Here is a 23,673-nt window from a genome sequence, read left to right on the forward strand (position 1 = left end):
AAAACCAATTTACCACAAAGGTGAAAACATAATTTAAGACAAGGGTTTACAACAACAATATGAGAAGCTATGAGCTCGGAGTCGTGCTTTATGCTAAGTAGGTTAAATGACCACAAATATCCACCAGTTAGAGATCTTTCCGGTAGTCCAGGGGAGGATCCAAAATGGCGCCAGTTGCCGCTAGCCCGCAGTAAAAGCAAGCGGTGAGTGAATGAAGTCAGCTGATCTCGCTGTCACGCTCTGCAGCAGCCAGCGTTCCTCTCTCGAACCAAGACAGTAAACGGACACTTCACAGCCACACGGTAAATATCCCGTTTTTCATTTTAACGTCGTTTTAATATTACGAAGTATATTTGGATGCGTGTGTACAGTGAAACCGTTTAGCAATCCCTATGCAGCAGAATAGTAGAGACAGCATTTTTTTCCACCCAGGCCGACAAACCAGTCTTGCTATCGTTTTCACAACACCTAATCACACACACAGCTAGCTAACCTTGTTGTTAACGTAAGGACAAAATATGGCCGAGTGGAAATTACAAACATTATTTTTTCCGGCTTTATTATTCGGATTTCAGACTCTTCCTGTTGTGGCTAAACAACTGGCTAGTTTATAGTTTCGAATATTGTGCACTCGATCAGCAGCGTTACCTGCGTCCATGGGACTTTCATTTAACATCTGCATGTCAGGATGCTTTGCAGAATCACCTCACTTACATGTAATATTACTGAGCCTGTTTTTACCCAGACAACATCTCATACAGGTCAGAAGGGACACTCGGGTTAAACTCACTACAGACTCCTCAATTGCTGTCTGATAAGCTGTTTTATCGGTGTAACATTTGGTCCCAACAGGAGGCTTGCCGTCAATTGTTGCCCACATTAGTATATTAATGCTGTGGTAAATTGTCTTTAACCTCCTAGGACCTGGCGTCCACATATGTGGACATCACATTTTGGGCTATTTAGACCAAAATACGAAATTTGGCCTGATATCCACTTACAAGGACATTATACAGCTACTGTTTTATCAAAATTCTAAACGAATATCCTCATATGTGGCTCTTATTTTTCTTAAAAACAAAAATAAGGTTAAAAAAAATCTGGTAATTCTTTGTTTTTACATTCATCGCGCCCCAATATGCCCAAATATCAAAGAGAAATTAAATATGCATGCCGTGTAAGAGTTCGGGTCTTAGGAGGTTAATATATGAAGTATTGCAGTCAGGTGGGAGAAAATCTCCAGAGTTTCCACATAGACAGTTATGATTTTGACTTCCCAGTTTTTCACCATGCTGGTGTTCCACTTCCTTAAAGAGACTCATCGTCTGAGGGCAGCCAGTCATGTGCCAGGATCATATGACTTAGTGTCATGTAGAATACTTTTTCCATAGCTGTTGTATCTGGAAGTTATGAAAAAGTGCTACTCTGTGGGTTTATTACATACAGAAGTTAATTATTCCAATAAATATTATTGTGCCGCTTTAAAAGAAGACATATTTGATGTTTTATGTGTAATTCTTTTGTTATTTATTGTGATGTTATTAATCAAATGGGCAGAGGCTTGCCTCTGGTACACTAACAGGTTTTCCAGGTGAGCTCCCTGGATAATACCAGTATTATCCAGTTAAAACCAGTAAATTTAGTCTGGTGTTTTTGAGCAGTGAAGCCTTCCTATGTATATCTCTCTTGCAGTTCTTGCTTTAATCAATAGGTGGAGCTGCTTTATTCCAGCACAGATGGCCAAGCAGCCTAGCGTGAGCAGGAAGATCCGTGCATCAGTAGGAAGGGCAATAAAGGACATAGATGTAGAAAGATGGAAAGAAAGGGGGGAGCAGAAAAAGAAATCCACAATATAGGCATATTTTCTTGATGTAACTGCAAGTAATGAATATATTTAGCAGATAAAGCTGATCTTGAATGTGTGCAGAGCATCTGCAGGCAGCGCTTTGTGAGGATGGGTCTGTGTCACGACTCATGGCAGCTTGTGTTACAGCTGCATGTGGCTGAGTTGTGAGGTATAAATATAGCAGAAAAAGGAACAGCCTGATGTGGGAAAGATGCACCCTATTCTTCATATGAAAAAAAAAAAAAAAAAAAAAAAGAGGATGCAGTGGGATCCCCCACTAATGTTAGCCGGATGTGCCACACTGACTGACTGTAGTAGGCCAGTGGACTGGCTGGTGAGGTGGCCTACTTCTGCCTCTGATGCTGAGACTGCAGCAACACAAGGAGCCCTGAGCAGTGATGCTGTGCATTCTTCAAGGTTTCTATGGTTATTACAGGGGGAGACAATATAGAGTAGTCAGCATAATGCCAGGAAAAAATTTAAATGAACTCATAATGAAAATATAAATTTGTCCAATTCTGGTCAAAAGTCCACATTCATATATCCATTTGCTTACCCACTCAGCCTGTACAAGTTGCCAGTTCATCACAGAGGTATTCAAATTCATTTGAATACACAGAATGTCTATGTGTTATAAGAAAAACGAAACATTTTTTTGAGAGCTGCTGTGAGTTTTTGAATCAGCACATTAAAGGTGGCTTTTGTAATTACCGCCTTTGAACTTTCAGCACCGGTGGTCACCGTTTCACTAGTAATTATGTTGAAATGTTTTCAGATGTGTGCTGGTGTTCTTTTAACTTTCAGTATTTCTTTTTACCTCTCCTATTTCCTCATAAGGCTTTGGTTTTACCCATCCAGCCACTCTAAACATGAACGTTTCTTTTTACGTGGTTAAATAAGAGTTCGACTGGCCTGCAAAAATACTTCCCAGCTGAATTCCCATTTACTTGCTGCTGGGCGGGCACCATGGGCACCTAAGTTTGTGAATGCAATAACTTGAAAATGAGAAGTTTCAAATTGATACTTATAAAAATAATCAAACGCGGATTATCTTTGTCCTCAGATGGTAACCGGGGTGCTCTCCCTGAGGCTGGTTCTGCTGGAGGTTTCTTCCTGTTAAAAAGGAGTTTTTCCTTCCCACTGTTGCCAAAGTGCTTGCTCATAGGGGGTCATAGGATTGTTGGGGATTTCTCTTTATTATTGCAGAGTCTTTAGGTTACAGTATAAATTGCCTTGAGGCAACTGTTGTTGTGATTTGGTGCTATATAAGTAAAATTGAATTGAACTCTCGTAGGGGCTTTATGCTGAAAATGAACTAATTTGTCATTTTAAATTTGTCACAAAAAGGGAAGTTGTTGTCAGTAACAGCTGCTTATGTTTCTTTTCTTCCAGTCTGACTAATAAACGTGAAGATGGACATGTCCAAGCTGCCCAAGATCAGGGATGAGGAGAGGGAGAGCCAGTTTGGATACGTTCACGGAGTCTCTGGACCAGGTCGGTCACCACATACTCCTTATGAAACTCCTCTTTCATATTTAACACATTATTACCACTTTCCAGAAAAAACTGAGGAGGTGTAATGACACAAACACATTTAACCACATCTGTATTTCTCAGTCTTGGTCACAACAATAAGGTTTTGTGAGCACTATTTTATCCTACAAAGGCACAACAACTTTGCTTTTACAACAAACAGCGAAATTCATTTCAGTCAAACAAAAAGCAACCACTCTTATGATTACATCTCATCTGTGCTTCTAGTGGTGACAGCGACGGCCATGGCAGGAGCAGCCATGTATGAGCTGGTCCGTGTCGGCCACAGTGAGCTGGTGGGAGAGATTATCAGGCTGGAGGGAGACATGGCCACCATCCAGGTCTATGAAGAGACATGTATCCTTATTTTATTACGCTGCTGTTATGGGATATTATAAAAGTTGATCCTGAAACAAGAAGAAGATGTCCATATAAACAGTCAGATAGGGTTTGGTTGCAGGATTTCTCCATTTCATGCTACTCGGTCTCTTTCTTCCACCCTGGATTTGTGGTAGATTCACTAAAGTGGGTGCATCATTTGTTATGCTTCTTGCAGCAAGTTTGATAGAGCTGCAGGTGACATTGTTTAGGACAGTATTAATAACATCAGTGTAACTAAGCTACTGCTGTATTTACTATCTAATTGTCAGTATACTTCCATCCCTAACTGGTGGTAAGGATAATGATGCTCAAGCATTTCAAAGGCATCCTGTGTCTTTTACCCAGATTGTTTTGGGGTCATCACTGACCGTATTTAAGGACGTAGTCAATTAATTTGGAAAAAGCTACTGTACCCTTTACTATAAAAAATAATCTTTTATGTAACTGGATGGATTAAGTCACAGCCGTAAATTCCTAATGAGAGCGTGTGAATCTGGATATAACAGACATTCCATTTCTGTGTAGAAACCAAAACGATTTTGTATTTTTTAAAGCAGTCTTGAGCAAGCCTTGAGTTCTCCGTGTTTTCCGAAGGTCTTTCAAAGGACAAGGACTCTTCAATCTAGTCCTTGTAACTGACTATTTTCAAAGGAATGTATTTTTGTTTGTTGACTCATTCAAGCTTAAAAAAAGGCACGTAACTGGAGGGACAAACCAAATTTTTTTTGTTTATACATGACAGACAGCTTAGAAACGTTGTTACTAGAAGCCTGTCACAAAAACACGGCATGGCCTGAAGTGTGTCCTTAAGAAATTGGAGGAAACTGGACAAACGGAGGACAAAAACACCTAAAATCTGTTTACAGCAGATGAACAGTATCTTAAAGTCGTGTCTGTAGCTAAAACAGATTTTTGGCTAAGAGAGTTCAGGCTGTGTTGAAGAAGAAAGGTGGTCATGCCAAATATTGACTTTCGAGGTTGTAGTTTTGCCAAATACTGTTTTCCCTGCATGTTTGAAAATGTTTCAAATCTCTGCGTCCATTTCCCACTTACCAGCTAAAATATAAAGAAATGAGGGGGGGAGTTCAAGACTATTGAACACCTTGCTGCTTATAAAATAATCAAACTGGGGTTATCTTAGTCCTCAGGTGGTAACTAATTCACCCAAACCCTGATGATTTTTCTGAGCTTGAATTCAGCTGGTGTGTCTGTGGGCGATCCTGTGCTCCGCACGGGGAAACCTCTTTCAGTCGAGCTGGGTCCAGGAATCATGGGCTCGATCTTTGATGGTATCCAACGACCTCTGAAGGACATTAATGACCTCACACAAAGCATCTACATTCCCAGAGGTGTAAATATTGGAGCCCTCAACCGAGACCTCAAGTGGGATTTTTCTCCCAGCAAGAGTCTGCGGGTAGGAGTTTGTAGAGACTTCTTCTTGAAAAGTCTGAGATGTCGGGTGAATTAGATTTACTGTACATCTCTTTTCACTCTATTAGGTTGGCAGTCACATCACAGGCGGCGACATCTACGGTATGGTGTACGAGAACTCCCTCATTAAGCACAAGATCATGTTGCCTCCTAAAAACAGAGGCACCGTGACCTACGTGGCTCCGCCTGGAAACTATGATATCACTGTGAGTCTGACATGCCTTCAGCTGCGGTTGTAATTTACGAGCAGCTTGTGAGGCGTTGATTTGTGCTGATGTCGCGTGTGTTTCTGTGTCAGGATGTGGTGATGGAGCTGGAGTTTGAAGGCGTGAAGGAGAAGTTCACCATGGTGCAGGTGTGGCCTGTCAGACAAGTGCGGCCTGTCACAGAGAAGCTGCCCGCCAATCACCCGCTGCTGACCGGACAGAGAGTGCTGGACGCCCTTTTCCCGTGAGTCTCAAATTCTCCCTCAGACCTTTTACCCTTGATGATTTTTTTGTTTCAGAAAGGTTTTCCTAATCTCTTCTCTTCATGGTTTGAAGATGTGTGCAAGGAGGAACCACAGCTATCCCAGGAGCCTTTGGCTGTGGAAAGACTGTCATCTCCCAGTCCCTGTCCAAATACTCCAACAGTGATGTCATCATCTACGTAGGCTGTGGGGAGCGTGGAAATGAGATGTCAGAAGTATTGAGAGACTTCCCTGAAGTAAGTGGCAGTGTACTGGCACCCCTTTCTAAGGAAACTATTGTTCAGAGGTAACTGACAGTGTTGTTTGGGCGACAGCTGACGATGGAGGTGGATGGAAAGACGGAGAGCATCATGAAGAGAACAGCGCTGGTGGCCAACACCTCCAACATGCCCGTAGCTGCCAGAGAAGCCTCCATCTACACAGGTGACTGTTAACAGTACCCTAAAGTACTTTTTATCTCTCACCCTAACTGTGCGATCCTCTTATAATGAAGAACACTCACTCTTAAGGGATTGCTCACTCACTGTCCTCGTGTGATTCTTTTTAATTGGCTCACATGTGCTGTGCCTTCTAACTCAGTTTATTTTGGCAGGAATCACTCTGTCTGAGTACTTCAGAGACATGGGGTACAACGTGAGCATGATGGCCGACTCCACCTCTCGTTGGGCTGAGGCTCTCAGGGAGATTTCTGGACGTCTAGCTGAGATGCCTGCTGGTAAGTTTGAAGTCTCATGTGAGCAGAGCTTTTTAAAATTTTAGGGCGCAATGTTAGGGTCTAATATGGGGAAGAAAATATTCAAGGATCTCCTAATTATTGTAACACAGATTTAGCTGGTTACAGTCAGTCTTTTGAGGGTGGATTTAGTCCAATTTTCACCTAAGCTACGCAACAGCAGGAGGGGCTTGTGAGAAATGTTCAAAAGATTCATCACAATCATATCAGGTTTTCTAAAGATATACATGGGAGTAACAGGAACAGTACGCTTGCTTTATTTTCGTACATGGACCCTATTTTCACTTTTAAAAGCACAGCCATTTAAATAAAAACAACAGAGCAACTGAAACAAGCTGCCCGTTGAACAAAAGGCCTTCTCAAGCTTCTGCAGTGTATTTCTGGTTGATAGAAAAACAGCAACAATTGAAAATGTAAGTTTACTTTTGCAGCACGGTGGTGCAGTGGTTAGCACTGTTGCTTCACAACAAGAAGATTCTGGTTTGAGTCTGGCTAGGGCCCTACTGTATAGAGTTAACATGTTCTCCCATTACCTACATGGGTTCTCTGTGCGTCCTCCAGGAGTATAAAGACATGCATGCTAAATTAATTAGTAGTTATAAATTGCCCGTCGATGTGAGGTAGATGGAATACTTAACGTTTATAGAATAAAGTACCTCATGAATGTATGTATGAGTGCACTATATAAATAGCACTCCATATAGCATATATGCCATTCTCTTATCTTCATTTGACTTTATATAGATAGAACAAATATTGACCCATAAGTATGAATTAAACCATTTTGTGTTGTTTGAGGTAAAACTGCAAAAGCGACTGTATGAAAACAGCTGACAGCTTCGAATTTCATTAGAGTGGAGCTGGTGTGCTTTGGTGCTTCGGTCTTTGGTAAAATAAAAGCAGAGTGGTACTTGGCACAGCATAAAAAGCTATTTCCTGCATCTGCCCACAGACAGTGGTTATCCTGCGTATCTGGGTGCCCGACTCGCCTCCTTTTATGAGCGTGCCGGAAGAGTGAAGTGCCTGGGCAACCCAGAGAGGGAAGGCAGCGTCAGTATTGTAGGCGCGTGAGTACAGCTTTGCATCAGTAGAGGGAGACATTACTCTGCACATCTTTTTTTGAGAGGCAACAGAAAGTTGAATACAGCAATTTAATGAAAATGTTTGTGCTTTTTTTCCAGTGTATCGCCCCCTGGTGGTGACTTCTCTGATCCTGTTACCTCAGCCACACTTGGTATTGTTCAGGTAAAGGATCACCTTCTGATCCCACGCTGACTGGATGAGCTTTATAAAATCAGATGTGCTTTATTATTTCCCCCATTTTTCTCCCCTCTTAGGTGTTCTGGGGTTTGGATAAGAAGCTGGCTCAGAGGAAGCACTTCCCATCCGTCAACTGGCTCATCAGCTACAGCAAATACACCCGCGCCCTGGATGAATATTACGACAAGCACTTCCCTGAATTTGTACCTTTGCGTACCAAGGCGAAGGAGATTCTGCAGGAGGAAGAGGACCTGGCAGAGATTGTGCAGCTTGTCGGAAAGGTAATTTACCACAGAGACAAAGCCAGAAACAGATCCTAAAAAAAATTTGTTCACTGGTTCCATTTTGGCGTGTTTCAGAAATTCATTGAAGTCTTTTCACATGAATAAATTAAGGTGTCATTATCTCTGACAGGCTTCACTGGCAGAAACAGATAAAATCACACTGGAAGTGGCCAAACTGATCAAAGATGACTTCCTGCAGCAGAACGGTTACACTCCTTATGACAGGTAACATTTATAGCCTACATGACTTGAACCTTAACTGATGTTACTGGCTCAGATTTTGAAAAAAATGATGATTCACTGCTGGGTAATTTCTGTGTGGAGATCATTAGATTAATAGCAGCATATTTACTAAACGGGGCCAAAATAGTGTCCAGGTCCAAAAAATAAGATGCTTTTTTCTGCGTTAAATATCATTGCAATCGCGGTATCACAGTGTTAGCTGTAAATTGCATTTCATAAACATTAGTAAATCAGTTTGCACAAACAAACGGCGAAACCCAGGTTGTGCTGCTGCAAAGCAGTAAGTCTGGCCCTAGAGCTACTCTTTATAAATCATACGTTCCCCCGTTTCTTGACCTAATCTACAGTTAGCTCCTTTTTTTCCTGACTCTTTGCTGTCAATCTCCTCAGGTTCTGTCCTTTCTACAAGACAGTGGGCATTCTCTCCAACATGATAGCTTTCTATGACATGGCACGGCACGCGGTGGAAACCACAGCTCAGAGCGACAACAAAATCACCTGGGCCATAATCAGGGAGCACATGGGAGAAATCCTCTACAAGATCAGCTCGATGAAATTCAAGGTGTGTTCAGGTGTACATGCAAAAGCCACCGTATGTTTCTTCTGTTCTTCCATCATCTGTTTTTTTGGTTTTGTTTTTTTTGGTTTAGAAGTTTGTTTTTTTTTCTTCTGTGTTAGTTTTTAAGCAGCAAGATTTCAAGAAGTCAAAAGTTAACTTAGAACCTGTTTCTACCTGTTGGATTAAATAAGCCAACACAGATCGTTTTCTTTTCGAGCTTTGACACTTTATTCCTGTTTATTTCCGTGTAGGACCCGGTTAAGGATGGTGAAGCCAAGATCAAGGCCGAGTATGCACAGCTGGTGGAGGACATGCAGAACGCCTTCCGTACCTTGGAGGAATAGGCGCCCACCAGTCACAATCTTTCGAGTTTTCATCTCAGACCCCTCCACTGCAGAATCACATTCCACCTCCATGTATCCCTCAAACTATCTGTACTCAATTGTGCTCCTCTGTGAGTCACCGTGTGAGAGTGTGTGCATGTGAAATTTCATGTGGAGGGAAAAGAGAAAGATGTACTGTATTCATTATTACTCGTTGCCTCGTATCGGCACACTCTGGATCCTCTGCATGGTCATCGATCATGTGTGCGTGTATGTGAATTAGATGTGTGTATGAAACAGGGATCCCTTCACCTTGGTAATTCCTTTCTCTGTTTACATGAATCCTATGTGTTGTGTTGCTCTTCCTGAAGAGGATTGTTCAGTTGATGTATTGTAATTCACAGACCATCTGTACAGAAGAGTATTGAATATAAATTTAATGAGATCAGTCTATTTATTGCCAGCATTTTGACGTAAAGGCTTTGTTTCTTTTTGTTTTTATGGTTGTGTTTCACGCTGTGCAGTGCTGTGTACTTTGCTGTGTGAATGTGTAAGAGTCCAACGCTCTGCTGTCCAGTGCTTTCATCATGTTACTCCCAAAGAATTAAAACATGAGAAAAAAAACAGACATTGTGGTGTCGTCGCCTGTTTGACTTCATTGTTTCTGATGATACTGCTGGAGCTGTCAAACTGGTTTCCCCACATATCACACATACTGTGTAGTCTCCTGACCTCAGGATCGATTTGCCTAACATTTTAACTACCTTAATTACTACTGGTTAAAAGCAACAGCTGAATCTTAGTGCTTGTAATCTAATATAAAATAGTCTTAATCTCATGTGAATTTAGCAGTTAAACACAACATAAAAATAATTTAAATAAGTAGCATAAGTTGTACCTCAAAGTCAAAAAAGTATAAAGCGTAAAAGTGAGTTCATTGTCAAGTTCAAGGTAGCAGTTTGTAATGATTTCAGCTTTGAGACATGGTGTGTTATCCTGCTGGAAGCAGCAGTAAGAAGATGGGTACACTGGTCATAATGGGATGGACACGGTCAGCAATGATACTCAGGTAGGCTGTTGTCTTAAATCATGCTCAATTGACACTAAGGGGTCAAAAGTGTGCCAAGAAAATAGCCCCCACACTATTACACCAGCAGCAGCACCCTGAATGATTGAGCCAAGGCATGATGGGATACATCCTTTCATGCTGTTTATGCTCAAGTCTGATCTTACCATCCAAATGTCACAGCGCAAATCAAGACTCATCAGACAAGGAAACTTTTTTTTTTTTTCAGTCTTCTATCATCCAATTTTGGTGAAAATGTAAATTGTAGCTTCAGTTTCCTGCTCTCAGCTGACAAGACCTGCACCATGTGTGGTCTCCTGCTGCTGTAACCCATCTGCTTCAAGGTTTCACACGTGTGTGCTTAGAGATGTTCTTCTGCAAACCTTGAGTGTAACAGTGGTTTTGTAAAGTTACGGTCACCTGTCTGTCACCTCAAAGCAGTCTGGCCATTTTCTTCTTGCCTTTGGCATTAACAAAACATTTTTACTTGGATATTTTCTCTTTTTAGAATATTTTCTGTAAACTAGAGAGAGTTGGGCTGGAAAATCAGCAGTTTCTGAAATAGTCAGACCAAAAGGACTGCCACGTTTACAGTCACGTAAATAACCTTGCTTCTCTATTCTGATACTCAGATCATCCTGGGCATATCTACATGTGTAAATATATTACGCTGCTGCCTTGTGATTGGCTGAGGAACAGTAAACAGGTATATATGAAATACTTAAAAAAAAAATCACAATGCGCTACTCAGTCAAATGGCTATAATTGAAATCAACCTTTCATCTGGAGGATTACTAAAATAAAAGGAGGGAGGGGCCTTTTTTGAAGATTTAAGTAATTGAGTGAAGCCCAATGAGCGTCACCACCAATGAGATGACAACTCCCTTAAGGAATGCTCCCTGGGCCGGATAAGATGCACCTGCAGGAAGGCGTGCCAAGAGCACTTTAAACTCGGGAGAGCCTCGGAGTTGTGTGGGACAAACGGCTGCGTTTTTATTTATTTATTTATTTTAACCTCGGTCACGCATAGCAGAAATCCTGGGTCCACTACGTGACAGGTAAGTGCGCTCATTAGAGAGCACGTGGAGATGTAAACATAAGCTTGATAACAGAGTATCTGATCTTTGATAGTCTTTTATCAACTTGAGCTGTTTGACTTGGCTGCACATCAGCTGATAGCTCCCATCTCTCATCTCTATCTCGGCGAACGGGAAAAGGGGGAGGCTGCTTTAAAGTCCTGACTTTTTTTCTGCTGTCAACTTTTAACTTGTGGCCACAAAACCTGCCCTTTTACCGAAGGTAAGCTCGTGGTAAGCTTTCCAGTTTACCACGAGATCGTGCAGGTTTCTGTTCGGTGGCATGCCTGCACATCCTCACTAAGCTCTCTAGTCAAACCAGTTCCGTTGAAGCGATAATGACCTCCCCAGCGGACCTGATGTTTGTTGACATTTTGCAGGTTATTAGAGTTCAACCCTCCAAAAAGAGCTTTCCGCCTCGTCCTGACACCCGCTAATCAAAGTTTAAAGCGATAACGCTAAAGCACGAATGGTTTAAACATAGCATATTACAGCATAGCCAAATGTATAAACCCACATATATCAATGCACTTTTGCTTCTAAGCAGCGCAGCAGAGCAGATGGACCAGGTATCCAACCGGTCAGGAGTGGGCAGTGATGACATCACAGATGATACCTCACTGCCGGACCTGAGGTGGAGCTCAGATGAAGATGTAAGGAAAAAATACAACTAACATAAAGCTGCTGCTGCTCTCATCAGTGCCATAAACTGTGAAATGGAAAATCTTTCACTGCCCCCTTGTGGGAGGCCATGTTTCCTCCCAGCACAAAGGTGTGATTGCTGTTTCCTCCCTGAGGCTCATAAATCTGCTCATCATCTGGAGATGTTCTTTATTTTATCATGCCTGTCTACACATGTTAATCTCGGTTTTACAGATCTCATCGTTTTGTTGTTTCTTTCGCAAATTCTTGCTCTGCATTAAAGTCCTCGTGTCATTAATGTGAACTGTTCCTCTGTCAGAGCTCTGACGTTCAGACACAGTGCCTCGCGGCACCTCAGCCTCCTGTGCCAACCTACAAACAGAGGCTCGAGGAGTTTAAGAAGCTGTTCAAAGAGCTGCCTGAAACAGAGAGACTCCTAGTGGGTGAGTTGAAAAGGCTACCATTGTTGGGTCTTTCATTGTGTACATCAGTTCCATTCTTTATATCCAAATGCATCATAATATTTATTTTATTTGTGTCATGACATTCAATTCTCTATGGGCGTCTTTGCATCATTAAATTTCTGTAAACAGTGCACATCATTTATTATGTTAGAGCTGCTCAGGAACCTCCAGTCACATAAACAATGATCATTTCTCGAGCTTTTAGCAACAGCCAGAAACCCACAGTTGTAACAATTTAATGAGCACTGCATTTCAGCACCAGTTTGTTTGTATAAGTTCAATATTTTAAATGATAAAAAGGATCTGCTCACAAAAAGGTTTCTCTGTGAAAATGCTCATCTTTATTCCAAATGCAGTTGAAACCTAAAAACGGCAAACACAGGTCAGAGACATTTATTTATATGCATGGCATGTCTGCTTCAGCGCTCTTCTGTGTTTTTCCTCAGATTATCCGTGTGCCCTCCAGCGGGATATACTTCTACAGGGACGCATTTACCTCTCAGTGAACTGGGTCTGTTTCTACAGCAATGTGTTTCGTGGAACAAAGGTAATAACACTGAAGAGAAGGATGGAGAGCAGCAGGACGAGGGTGTAAACTATTTGCTGGCGTTTTCTTAAGTTGCAGTGTGTTTGACCTCTCAGTATCACTGTACCCAAGAGGTTAAACTCACTGATGATAGATATGTGGAGAAAATCCCAGCAGATAAGCAGTTTCTGACACTGTGACCAGTCCATCTGGAATAAACAACCAAAGTCATTTGTATCACCTTTCTCCCCCACTCACCTGACTGGAATTTCAGTAGATATGCTTAAATCTACTGTTGCTGCTATGTGATTTGCTGATTAGATATTTGCATTGGTGAACAGATGACACTGATGTTTGTTCTTCAAGCATTCACATTAACCTTTCACTATTATTATTATTATTTTCAAATAGATCACTCTGACACTTAAAAACATCACAAATATGACGAGAGAGAAAACTGCTCGATTCATTCCCAACGCCATCCAGATCTGCACGAGTACAGACAAGGTACCAAACTGCAATCATTCAGAGCTGGTTTAACATATGAAAAACACACATTTGCTTATATTCGGTTTCTCTCTTTGTATTTTCGCTCGCAGTTCTTCTTCACTTCCTTCTCAGCAAGAGAGAAAAGCTACCGGGAATTTTCTCGCATGTGGGAAAACACGCTGCTGGGTAAGGTAAGGCCCTGCTTCACCCACCTGTTGTTACCTGCAACAGCGCATTGTCCCAATCGGTACAGTACTCATGTCTATGTCCAACACTAGTTCATGATTTATAGTCATTTCCAAAAGCACTGCTGTGCGCAACTCCTCCAAAAACACCAGTGGTCCTGTGACTTTATGGAGCATTTATCTAATCAGTTCAGAGTACATATCATGCTCCACTACCCCAGCCACAAACGGTCTTCCTTTGAGGTAATCAGTCTTGTTTAGTTATTGCGTGTAGGGTTAACCATCTGCACACAGCACCGGTGTTTGTTCACGAGTCTAGCAGACACAAGGGTTTTATTTTATTTACATGTGTTAACCTGCATGTAAATGAGGGATGTACTTTTAAAATAAACCCACTGGAAGTCAGCTTTCACCTTTTACCCACTTCCTGTGTTCCTGTGTAGTAAAGGTAAACAAATAAGAATAAACAAGAACAGTTTTATTTGTATTGTCCGGATTTTTTTTTTTTTTCTTCATAGTAAAATGAACGATATCTCACTTGTGTTAAACCTGGACATGCAAAGTCATAACGTTTTTTTGTTTGTTTGTTTTAATTGAAACTATTGTCGTCATATCTATTTTTTTTTTTTCCTTTTCCTGAAAGTGATCAAATTAATTCAAATGTGAGATGAATGCGGAAAATTCCACTCAGGTTAAGGCAGTAGCTTTGTTTTGGGTATTGAGACTAAAATAACCAGCATGGTTATCATAGGGTTTAAGATGAGAACCATTCAAGGCTCTTTGGTATCGGCACTGATTAATTTGTTAATCGCTGAACTTTGGACTCTCCCGTCATCGGTCTTTAGCCTCTGCCTTGGCACTATGGCAGCCTCTTCTCGTGGGTGTGGGTCTCCTGGGATCTGCGGCGCAAACACCTGAATATAAAAGTTCATTGACCTCTGCAGGTGTGGCCAGGACGGCTGATTTGCATTGACGACTGGCCTCCAGTCGCACTTGACGCTTCGCTGGTGTTGACGTTGAAACTGTCAGAGGGTTTACTCTAACAAAAATAAAGAAGCTTCCTGTGGCTGTTTCACGAATAAGAGAACGGGAGGTACAAAAAGCTTTCTATTTACCTTTTTTCACTGGAGCAAATCTGGGCGGCGCGTCTTGGACTCGCTTGAGTTGTCTACTTCCTGAATGTGGGTGCGCTGTGCGTCCAGGTCACTGATCACTGCCTGGGAGCCAGTAAACGCTCGCAGCTGTGGGATTGTTGTCCTTTAACGCGTAAGTAAAACCTGCGTGTACGGATCTCAAACGTTTTTGTGGGTTTCACGTGAAACAATAATTCGTTCTCATTCGACAAAAACGCGTAAATTTCCAGTGGAATAAACGGGTCTACAATAATCTCGTTCATCTATTTTGAAGTGAAGATCTTGTTTGTGTAACACTGTTTTGTGTCTAAAAACTGAAGGTCCCGCTTATTAACACTGTATGGAAGCTTTTGAACCTTTGTCTGCCAAGGGTTAATGCCAAAGTGTAAGATGAGTATCTATGCAGGTCAGAGAGATAAGGTCAGCCAGTTTGTCGCCCATGGTGACAATACAGCAGGTTTGCTTGATCAGTTTGGGAGTTTTTTCTTCCTTTGTGTGTCTGTGTGCTTATCTCCTAGGTAAAGACCTCACGTGTCATTCATTTCAAGCAAAACGTCATGGTTGACTTGCCTTTTCCCATCTCTTTCAGTCTCTGACCAGCCACGAGTTATGGCAGACGGTTAGGCAGCATTATGGTTTTGATCTTGGCTTAAGCTATGAAGAGATGGATAGCTCACCGATAATAGCAGAATCAAACATGCAGACCAGGTAAACGCACCTACACCTCCATCTCCAGCCACACGCACCGCATGACATGTTTAGAATCTGATGTCGCCCATTTGTTTGCTTGCAGCCTGACAGCCAGGCCTGGCGGAGATGACGGTCCAGGGAGACTAGAGCGGCCCCCTTTCCTCCGCATCCCTGAAGTGGAAAATGGACCCTTGGACACCTCCACACCTCAAGGGGAAGAAATGCCTTCCCCTATTGGCTCACAGAGCTCTTCCAACTTGGTATTTAAGCAATCACGTTTTTAATACTGCAACTGTATATCCATCTTTTTTTTGCAAGAATTATGACAAAACTAGCCATAATTGCACCTCAGATCCAATTATGGTAACAGACCTCAAAGGAAAACAAAAATACGAAAAACTTGTCTTCTTGCAGGAGGACTTTCGTAACACCCCATCCCAAAGGCGCAGTCCGGCTCCCCAACTGGACCGCCTCGTCCCGGAGCGCGTCTCCAAGCGCTCCTCCCTTTCTCTTGACCTTAACGCCAACGAAAACGGCATGTCTGAGGAAAGCGGCTCGGAAAGCGAAGAAGAAGGTGACAAGATGCCGCTCAGGGCCTGGTGCATGCTTAAAAGGTGTGGTTTTGTTTTTTGTGGTTTAATATCTTTCTTCCTCTTTTCTCTCCTCAGTGGAGGACCGCGTTGGTCTGTCTCAGGTGTCCGGTCGACAGTATTTGAACCGGGTTTTCCACATCGGTGCAAAACATATGTTTGGAATTCTCTTCACCGACTCCACCTTCATGCGCAGGTTTATGGATGCCCGGAAGATAACCAGTAAGGCTTTTTATTTAAAAAAAAAAAAAGAGAAAAGTTTTCATTCAGATCTAGCAAATAAAAGCTCTTGTGTGCACAGTATTCAAGGTTGCCTTTTGTGTTCTCAGATATCACCTCTACTGCCTGGCAAAAAGACTCTTCTGGTAACATGAAGCGGAGTCTGAACTACACAATAACCATCAACAACCCTCTGATTGGGAAGTTCTCCACTGCTACGGAGTACCAGGTGTGTTTACATCAGCATGAATGACGCTTTCCAGCTCAAATTGATTAATTTATATGTTAATGTTGTTTGAACTACGCCTGGCTGCTTATTTGTACTTTATTATCTGTCAGACGCTGTACAAAGAATCTAGGGATGGTCAATATTACCTCATAAACTCGGAGGTGTACACACATGACGTTCCCTATCATGACTACTTCTACACTCAAACCCGCTACTACATCATGAGTAACTCTAAAAGGAAATGTCGACTAAGGTAAAGTGTCAACTTTTTTTCTGGGTCTGGTTTATTTGGCACTACACTTAGACAAAGCTAGGTGTACTTCATATTAAACTGTACAAAACTAGCAATTTTAACATTTATTAAGTGGTAAACGCACAGTTATATCCTAATTAGATACTGCGCCATGTAAAAACCTTCACCCACCTTTCATGTCTTTATATTATGAGTCAGTATCTCTACAGACTTTATACTCTACCTGATTGCATTTTTTTAGTCACTTAACAAAGACCTATAATTTCTTCAAGCTTGGGGGGGGCTGGGCTAACTCAGTGGATGAACCAGTGTTGTCTGCACATAACCATTTTACATTTAGGCACGGAGTAGTGCAGTGGTTAGGATGGTCACCTCACAGGGTTCTGGATTCTCCAGTTTCGTCCCAGAACATTAATGGTGTTAACTGGTGGTTAACTGTGGATGTGAGCATTAAAGGTCGTCCCTCTCTGTGTTAGTCCTGCATTACATTTGCAACTTGCTAAGATGTGATTTTGTGACTCCTTGGCAGGTGCTCAAATGTGATTGTTTGTTTGTTTTTTTTTATTTGTTTTTTTGGCTCATTCTTCTACAGTCTTTAAATCCTGGAGGTTGTGTTGGCCTCATCTATGAACTCTGACCTCCTAGTCCTTTCCGTAGATCTTTCAATTGAATTCAGGTCAGGTGATTGGCCGGGCCATTCTAGCAGCTGTATTTTCTTTCTCTGAAACCAACCTAGTTTCCCTGGCAGTGTGTTTGGATCTGTCTCATTTCATCGTCTTCATCCTGCTAGATGGCAGATCTTACTCAAGAATGTCTTTGCACATTTTTCTGTTCATCCTTCCTTTTTAATTATATGAAGCGTGCCAGTGCCACATGCTGGAAAAACAGCCCCACACCATGATGTTCCCACTTCCAAACTTCACTGCTAGTTTTGGGGTGATATGGAGTGCCTTTTGAACTCCAAACATGGCGTGTATTGTGCCATCCAAAGAGTTCAGATTTGGTCTCTTCTGAACACGCCATTATCTCCCAGTATTTCACGGGTTTGTCTAAATACTGGTTCCTGATTTGAGCACCGGGTCGAGCAAGCAAGGCTAATGCAGAGGCTTTGTTTAATTTGATGCAAAGTATATCTTCATCACACATTATTTGTGTAGTTAACCATGTTATCAGTGAGTCTGACTTTTACTTTTATTCTCCTTAACTGGATTTTACTCTGTCACATTATCAGGGTGTATACCGATGTAAAGTACAAGAAGCAGCCATGGGGCCTCGTGAAGTCCTTTATTACCAAAAACTCCTGGAGCGGCATAGAAGAGAATTTCCGGCATCTGGGTGAGTAGACGGCCTCATCTCCACGCTGTGGAGGGAGAAGAGGGCACTTGCCTGTCTCCTTTCTTCAGCCTGTGATTTTCTTTTCCCTGATCTGATATGAACGAAGGCTCCAACACGCACCATCTAAAGAAACTGATGAGAAACAAAGTCGCAGACATCTATCAGTCTGGAAACTATTATAAAGGCATTTCTAAGGCCTTGGGACTCCAGTGGACCACCCTTACCCACTAATAGAGAAAACTTGGACCAGTGGTGAACCTTCACAGGAGGGGCTGGCCTACCAAAGTTAATTAGATAACTTAAATCGGAGGCCTTTTTTTTGCACCACGGACCGGTTTATGTCCGACAATATTTTTGCAGACCGGCTTTTAAGGTGTCGTGGATAAATACAACAAAATAAGACCAGTACTGGTTCCAAAAAAGATTTATTTATAACACACGGAGAAAAAAGACCCAGGGAAACAGAGTTAATGATAAAAACTATTTAAAAAAAAAAAAAAAAAAGACAATTTAACTGACTTAAATTGACAACTCATCCAAGTCACACAAGAACCTGTAATATCATGTAAAAGAACAGCAGGCCTCACTCGTTTCAGTTAAGGTTAAGAGTTTATGATTTAACAATAAGGAGACTGGGGGCAGAATGGCATACATGAACGGCGTTCCAAGAAGAAAACCACTGCTGACCACAAATGACACATACGCACATCTCATACCTGCCAAAAAACATTTGGGAAAATACAGTGTTGAGATGTTTTGGCATGACCATAAACGGGCCAGGCCGTTCATGCTGATTACTTTTGCTTTTGCTGAGTTAACCCACCTGTTTCCTTTTATTTATATATATTTTTTGGTTTTGCCCTGTGATTACACAACACAGAAGCAGAACTGCTGGAGGAGGAAGCAGAGATGACCCAAGGAGGTGGAGAGGCGGGGAAGATGGGTGGGCTTCGCAGGAGGAGGCGGACTTACAGCCGGACTCTGGCAGAGCATTCAAAGCCCAAAAAGCAGTATAGGCACGACGCTGAGCAGCACAGAGAAGGCAACATGGGTACTGACGCCTTTTTAATAATGAAACTACAGTTTATGAAAATGGGGTGGTGGGATCATTATAACTGTGCTTGGCTTTGAATTAAACACTTAAAGTTGATATTTTCATTGTAATGGCCTAAACTGGATTCAAGTAATCCTTAATGTGGGCTTAGACATTTAATACACTTTTTACTGTACACTTTGAATAGGAAAGACTCAAACCTGTTATAACTGTGTCATCTTAAGTAGAGTTATGGTACAATCTTTTGACACGCTCAGAGAACAGCAACTTTTATACCTCAAGCAAAAAACTGCTTGTCATTAAGAGGAAATGTCTTGACAAATGCGACGTGCTCTGAGTGCAATATTATCCTCATAGGACTGCTAGTCAAAAACTGTTGTGTTGATGTTTGCTGCTGTATTTCAGGCCCTGTAGATATGAAAGGTCCGTATCGATGGAATGTCACAACGATAGTGGCTGGGATGAGTGTGGTGTAAGTTACCACACACACACACAGAAAGATAACTGTTTGTTTTGACTTACAAAAAAAAAAGTTTTAGTCACTTCCGCCTGCCTGCTCTGTTGGTCAGATTACTCAATACCTTCTGCCTTTTTTACAGTCTGCTGATCCTGACAATGCTGAATCTAGGCTTGTTTTTTAAGCTGTGGGCCATGGAGGATGTGGCCCAGCGCATGTATCTGACTACAAAGCATCGCCTGAGGGAGAGGAGCGAGGCCAGGTCAGTTGACTTCCCACTGCTTCTTTGTGACCTGCGTATAACCGAGGACTGTTCATAGATGGTACCTGTAATAGCTGTTGCCACAAGCTCTCAGAAAGCAGAAGTCTTAGTGTGGGTGGACGAGAGGAAGGGGTTCGTCTTCCTCCAGTTTTGTCTGGCCGTTTAAGCAACCCACATACAGCACAAGAGAGCTCTTGTTTTAATGACTCAGTGTTCAAACTGTCTGCTTCTGTGAATTTTTGGTGTTATGTAAGTGACATCAGTGGCCTTCTTTCACATTCTTCACTTCGTTTCCGTTTCTGGTTCTTCTGTAGCAAAAATACCTTACACATGAGAATGAATTCCTCCTTTTGTTATTTAACAGCTTAGCTGCTGAGTATGGATCCAAACTGGGAGCAGCGTTGAGGTCTCCAGAGGAGCTGCGCTTACTCAAAAATGTACTTCAGGACTCCATTAACCTCTTAGAACAGGTAGGTTGTTTAAAAGACCAGTTCATCACAAAATCAAATGTAAATATTTTTCCTTTGTTTAGATTTGTTCTGTTTTGGTTTGATTTGCTCATTTTTTGCATATTACGAAGGCCTTTTTTCCTGTCAGTGACTTACTCAAAATCCTGAGTGACAAGACTGAACTGCACATTTAACAGCTGACATTTATATAGTTCAATGAGTTTCTGTTGTGATGGGGTCTGTTTTAAATTGCAAAGCATGTGCTTGTGTTAAAGTGCAGAGCATCGTGGCATTGGCACGAGTAAGGAAAGAAAGGAATTATCTGTTTCTTAGTGTTGTCTTTCAGCCTGACTGCAGTTCTCCCGTATCTTTGCAAACAATACGGCACCAAAATCCTGAAAAATGGCAGACTGACATTTGGATTCATGTTTACTAAACATATGCTTTTTTTTTTTTTTTTTAATTTGTGAGAACTTCAAACATTTAAATAGCTATATATAGTGGTGGAGTTGAGATAAGAGTAATTAATTATGGCCATCTGTGAAGGCACCAATATTGCTAAATGAGCAGGATAAGCAAACCACTTTCTGCAGATATTCTAGCAGAGAGACTGCAGCTCTTTGCCTGCTCTCACTCCAGACGTCGAAAATATGTGGAGCATTATAAAATTAAAGAATCTGACAAGGATGGCCTGATCTCTTGAACATATCTTGTCCTGTATTAAGAAATGTAAATAAATGTTGTCTTTGTTCCTTCCATTAAATGCAGACTTACACAATATAGAACAGTTTTAATATCATGGCACTCTTGTGATTTACACAGCTTTTTAGAGTGATTCACATTTAGGCTCCATAAACCTAAAGAGTTGGAAGAAATATGAACACATCTGTTTTTTGTTTTTTTTAATTTGTTTTTTTGTTTTTTTTGGGGGGGCAGGCAGTCTGTTATGTTAGCTCAAAGCCTAACACAGGTGTTCATCTGGTCTTGTACGTGTTCTCCTTGCAGCTTCGTACTTCACTGGTGATGCTGCAACAGAATTTTGCAACAGCCAATCACACTGCAGCGCAGCAGTGACGCAGCCACGCCTGGTGACTACAAAGCACCTGTCCCTGTGGGTAAAACGACACTGAAGCACTGAACCTCTGCTATCCACAGATGTTGCCATGTGGGCATCCCCAGGCACATGCCGTGTTTTCTTCGTGGTTATGCATCCCGAAGCCTGTGGTGAGGTATCAGGTGCCAGGATGTTGTTTGTTTTCTAAGCTGCGGACTGACTGCTGGGAGGAGGATTATGTTTCACCAGTCTGGTTTAGATTTCTGCAGAGGACCACTCAGCTCCCGCAGCTTCCATGGTTATTTTAATGAGCCTTGTGCCACATGAACTGTTGTGAATACTTTAGTTTTATTTTTGGGATGTGAGTCAATATTATTTAAGCTTTTTGCACACATTTACGTTTTTGCATGAGTCTTATGAGTAAGGCTGACTTAAGCTCCTCTCCCCAACAAATCCCGCTAATCAGTGACTCAGACTTGAAGGATCATCTACACACTGTGGTCTCGAATCATTTTGTACATGTATACTTCAGTTATTCTGGCCTGCTGATATTTCAATGATTACACTGTGGTTCTCTCCTGGACCTTAAATGAAGCAGACCAGAACTGATCCTCATCACCTGTTCAGGTATAATCAGGGGTTTTTTTTTTTTTTTGTTTGTTTTTTTCCTCTCCTCTGCGCTGATCCAAATTTAGAGAACTGTACGATATTTGTAGTTTAAAATGCTTTTGATGAGGTGATCTTTCAGCGAAGGTGTTGGCTCGGACTATCTCAGTACTGTGAACTCACTCTGTCAACACTAGAGGAAAGCTTGTTCTATTTTATTTTATTTTATTTTTTTAATTCTTAAGGTTTACACATGTCATTCTTGAATTTGAAGACTCTCATTTTCCTGTACGTATAAATCAATTTCGTTGAGTTTGACTGTGTTTGGTCCTGATTGTTGTCGCTGTCTTGTCATTGATCATTTTAATAAATATTACTTTTGCCAGAAGTTTTGACTTTTCCTGGAAACCTTTAAAATATAAATAGTGTTTATATTTAAACTCTTAATGACGATTTTTCTAAATAATGTCTCAGTGTAAATAATGAGCTTAATTTCCAAGTTTGGTGCTTTCTCTTGTTGTGCCAGTGGAACAAACTGTTTCACCAGTGATTGATTTGGAACCTGGTATAAGGCTGATCTGTGTTGGCACAAAGTGATATTTATCTTTGGAAGAATCTGACTTAACTAAGACAGAACTGCCATATAGACTTTTTTTCTTTTAAAAACCCCCCCAAACAAAACCAAAACACACACAGATTGTGTTGGTAGGAGCTGCATAGATGCTCTGCTGGGGGAAGCAAAAGATTAAATGGGACTAAAGCCAAATGTGTCTCCATTATTTTGTCACAGGCGAAACATAATATGATCGAGAGTGTTTAATTATTGACCACAAGTCTGTCCTAATTCATCCTCAAAGGAAATTCTATTTCCTCTGTAGTATTCACTTACAGTAGTGATAGCGGGGACTAAACTGCAAGGAGACTCATTTATATTGCATATGGCAGGATTGCTGTTATCCTTATATGAGCATTAATAGTCAATTTGTAGTATTAAGTTATAGGAAAAAGAAATTACTACTTGAATGTTTCCATTTGCATGTTTGAATTCAGAATTTTATACCTGATGGCTTTCCTGAGGCATGCTAAAGAGATCAGTATATAAAACATTTATGTAAAAGCACAAATAGAACCCCACCAAACAAACATACAAATAAAAGCATTATTTGATGTTAAATTAGTTTTCTCTTTAAGTATTCAAAAAGCAGACTATGGACAGCGTGCATTGTTTTGGTTATATATTTCTGATATGACAATGAGCCATGATGCAATATGATACGTACACAGATGGCTAATATTTAAGGCTCAGGTAGGTGGGTCATTCCTAGTATTTGTTGCAATTTGAGTCCATGTGAAGGAACTGAGATTAATGTTAAAACATTAGCTTATCTGATGAGGCATTGATGGGACTAGTTCTTGAGATTTTGAGTCTACAAGACTGAGTCAATTTTCCTAAATCTTGCCTGTGACATATGCTCTCCATACAGTAATAATTAAAGACTAAAACTGGAACTTATAACAATTAAAACTAAACCGAAAAATTACACTATGGAAACTAAACTATATTAAAAGCAATCAGATGGCTATGTATCTAATATAATCACTTTTTAGCACACGTGTGCTAAACTGCCATGTCCACAATCATCAATTATGCCCGGATTTAAGTTATAAAAGTCCAAAAAAATGTTGGCATTATCTCTCTTGCATAACCAAATGTGCAAGAGTAAGATAAGCTACTTATAATTAATTTATAACGGGACGAAGCTTCTCACAAAGACCATTAAACTGACTGTTTGTTTTGATGGAGTGTTGGTACACAGCTTTTCCAGCACTTC

The 23,673-nt window shown here is 41.2% G+C and overlaps 2 protein-coding genes across 3 annotated transcripts; both read left to right on the forward strand.

Annotated features, from left to right (window-relative positions):
* Positions 1-142: 142 nt before the first annotated feature.
* Positions 143-9,690, forward strand: atp6v1ab (ATPase H+ transporting V1 subunit Ab). Its single transcript, XM_004546711.2, has 15 exons — positions 143-302; positions 3,239-3,340; positions 3,608-3,736; positions 4,960-5,174; positions 5,260-5,397; positions 5,490-5,641; positions 5,734-5,896; positions 5,975-6,083; positions 6,253-6,375; positions 7,346-7,460; positions 7,575-7,638; positions 7,731-7,934; positions 8,068-8,162; positions 8,571-8,742; positions 8,991-9,690. The coding sequence occupies exons 2-15, from the start codon at positions 3,259-3,261 to the stop codon at positions 9,081-9,083; spliced, it is 1,854 nt and encodes a 617-aa protein (XP_004546768.1). The 5' UTR covers positions 143-302; positions 3,239-3,258; the 3' UTR covers positions 9,084-9,690.
* Positions 9,691-11,033: 1,343 nt separating this feature from the next.
* Positions 11,034-21,900, forward strand: gramd1c (GRAM domain containing 1c). Of its 2 annotated transcripts, none has more exons than XM_023155481.3 (18): positions 11,034-11,186; positions 11,752-11,857; positions 12,166-12,289; positions 12,757-12,857; positions 13,248-13,343; positions 13,436-13,516; positions 15,233-15,351; positions 15,437-15,593; positions 15,748-15,907; positions 16,002-16,145; positions 16,253-16,371; positions 16,482-16,624; positions 17,856-17,959; positions 18,840-19,010; positions 19,419-19,485; positions 19,613-19,732; positions 20,097-20,202; positions 21,187-21,900. In XM_023155481.3, exons 2-18 carry the CDS (start codon positions 11,765-11,767, stop codon positions 21,253-21,255), a joined length of 1,974 nt encoding a protein of 657 aa, XP_023011249.2. In that variant the 5' UTR covers positions 11,034-11,186; positions 11,752-11,764; the 3' UTR covers positions 21,256-21,900. The 2 variants fall into 2 exon arrangements, with proteins under 2 accessions (XP_023011249.2, XP_004546769.2); XM_004546712.5 differs by having other exon boundaries at positions 11,038-11,186; positions 11,749-11,857.
* The last annotated feature ends 1,773 nt before the right edge of the window (positions 21,901-23,673 follow it).

Source organism: Maylandia zebra, linkage group LG9, assembly GCF_041146795.1.
Source record: "Maylandia zebra isolate NMK-2024a linkage group LG9, Mzebra_GT3a, whole genome shotgun sequence".
In the NCBI taxonomy this organism is placed as follows: Eukaryota; Metazoa; Chordata; class Actinopteri; order Cichliformes; family Cichlidae; genus Maylandia; species Maylandia zebra.

Coding starts and splice junctions, on each gene's coding strand:
- gramd1c (XM_023155481.3), top strand. CDS start 11,765: ATGGACCAGGTATCCAACCGGTCAGGAGTGGGCAGTGATGACATCACA. Junction 19,733..20,096: donor AGGGAGAGGAGCGAGGCCAG/GTCAGTTGACTT, acceptor GTTATTTAACAG/CTTAGCTGCTGAGTATGGAT. Junction 20,203..21,186: donor CCATTAACCTCTTAGAACAG/GTAGGTTGTTTA, acceptor TTCTCCTTGCAG/CTTCGTACTTCACTGGTGAT.
- atp6v1ab (XM_004546711.2), top strand. CDS start 3,259: ATGGACATGTCCAAGCTGCCCAAGATCAGGGATGAGGAGAGGGAGAGC. Junction 5,175..5,259: donor CTCCCAGCAAGAGTCTGCGG/GTAGGAGTTTGT, acceptor TCACTCTATTAG/GTTGGCAGTCACATCACAGG. Junction 6,084..6,252: donor AGAAGCCTCCATCTACACAG/GTGACTGTTAAC, acceptor TTATTTTGGCAG/GAATCACTCTGTCTGAGTAC.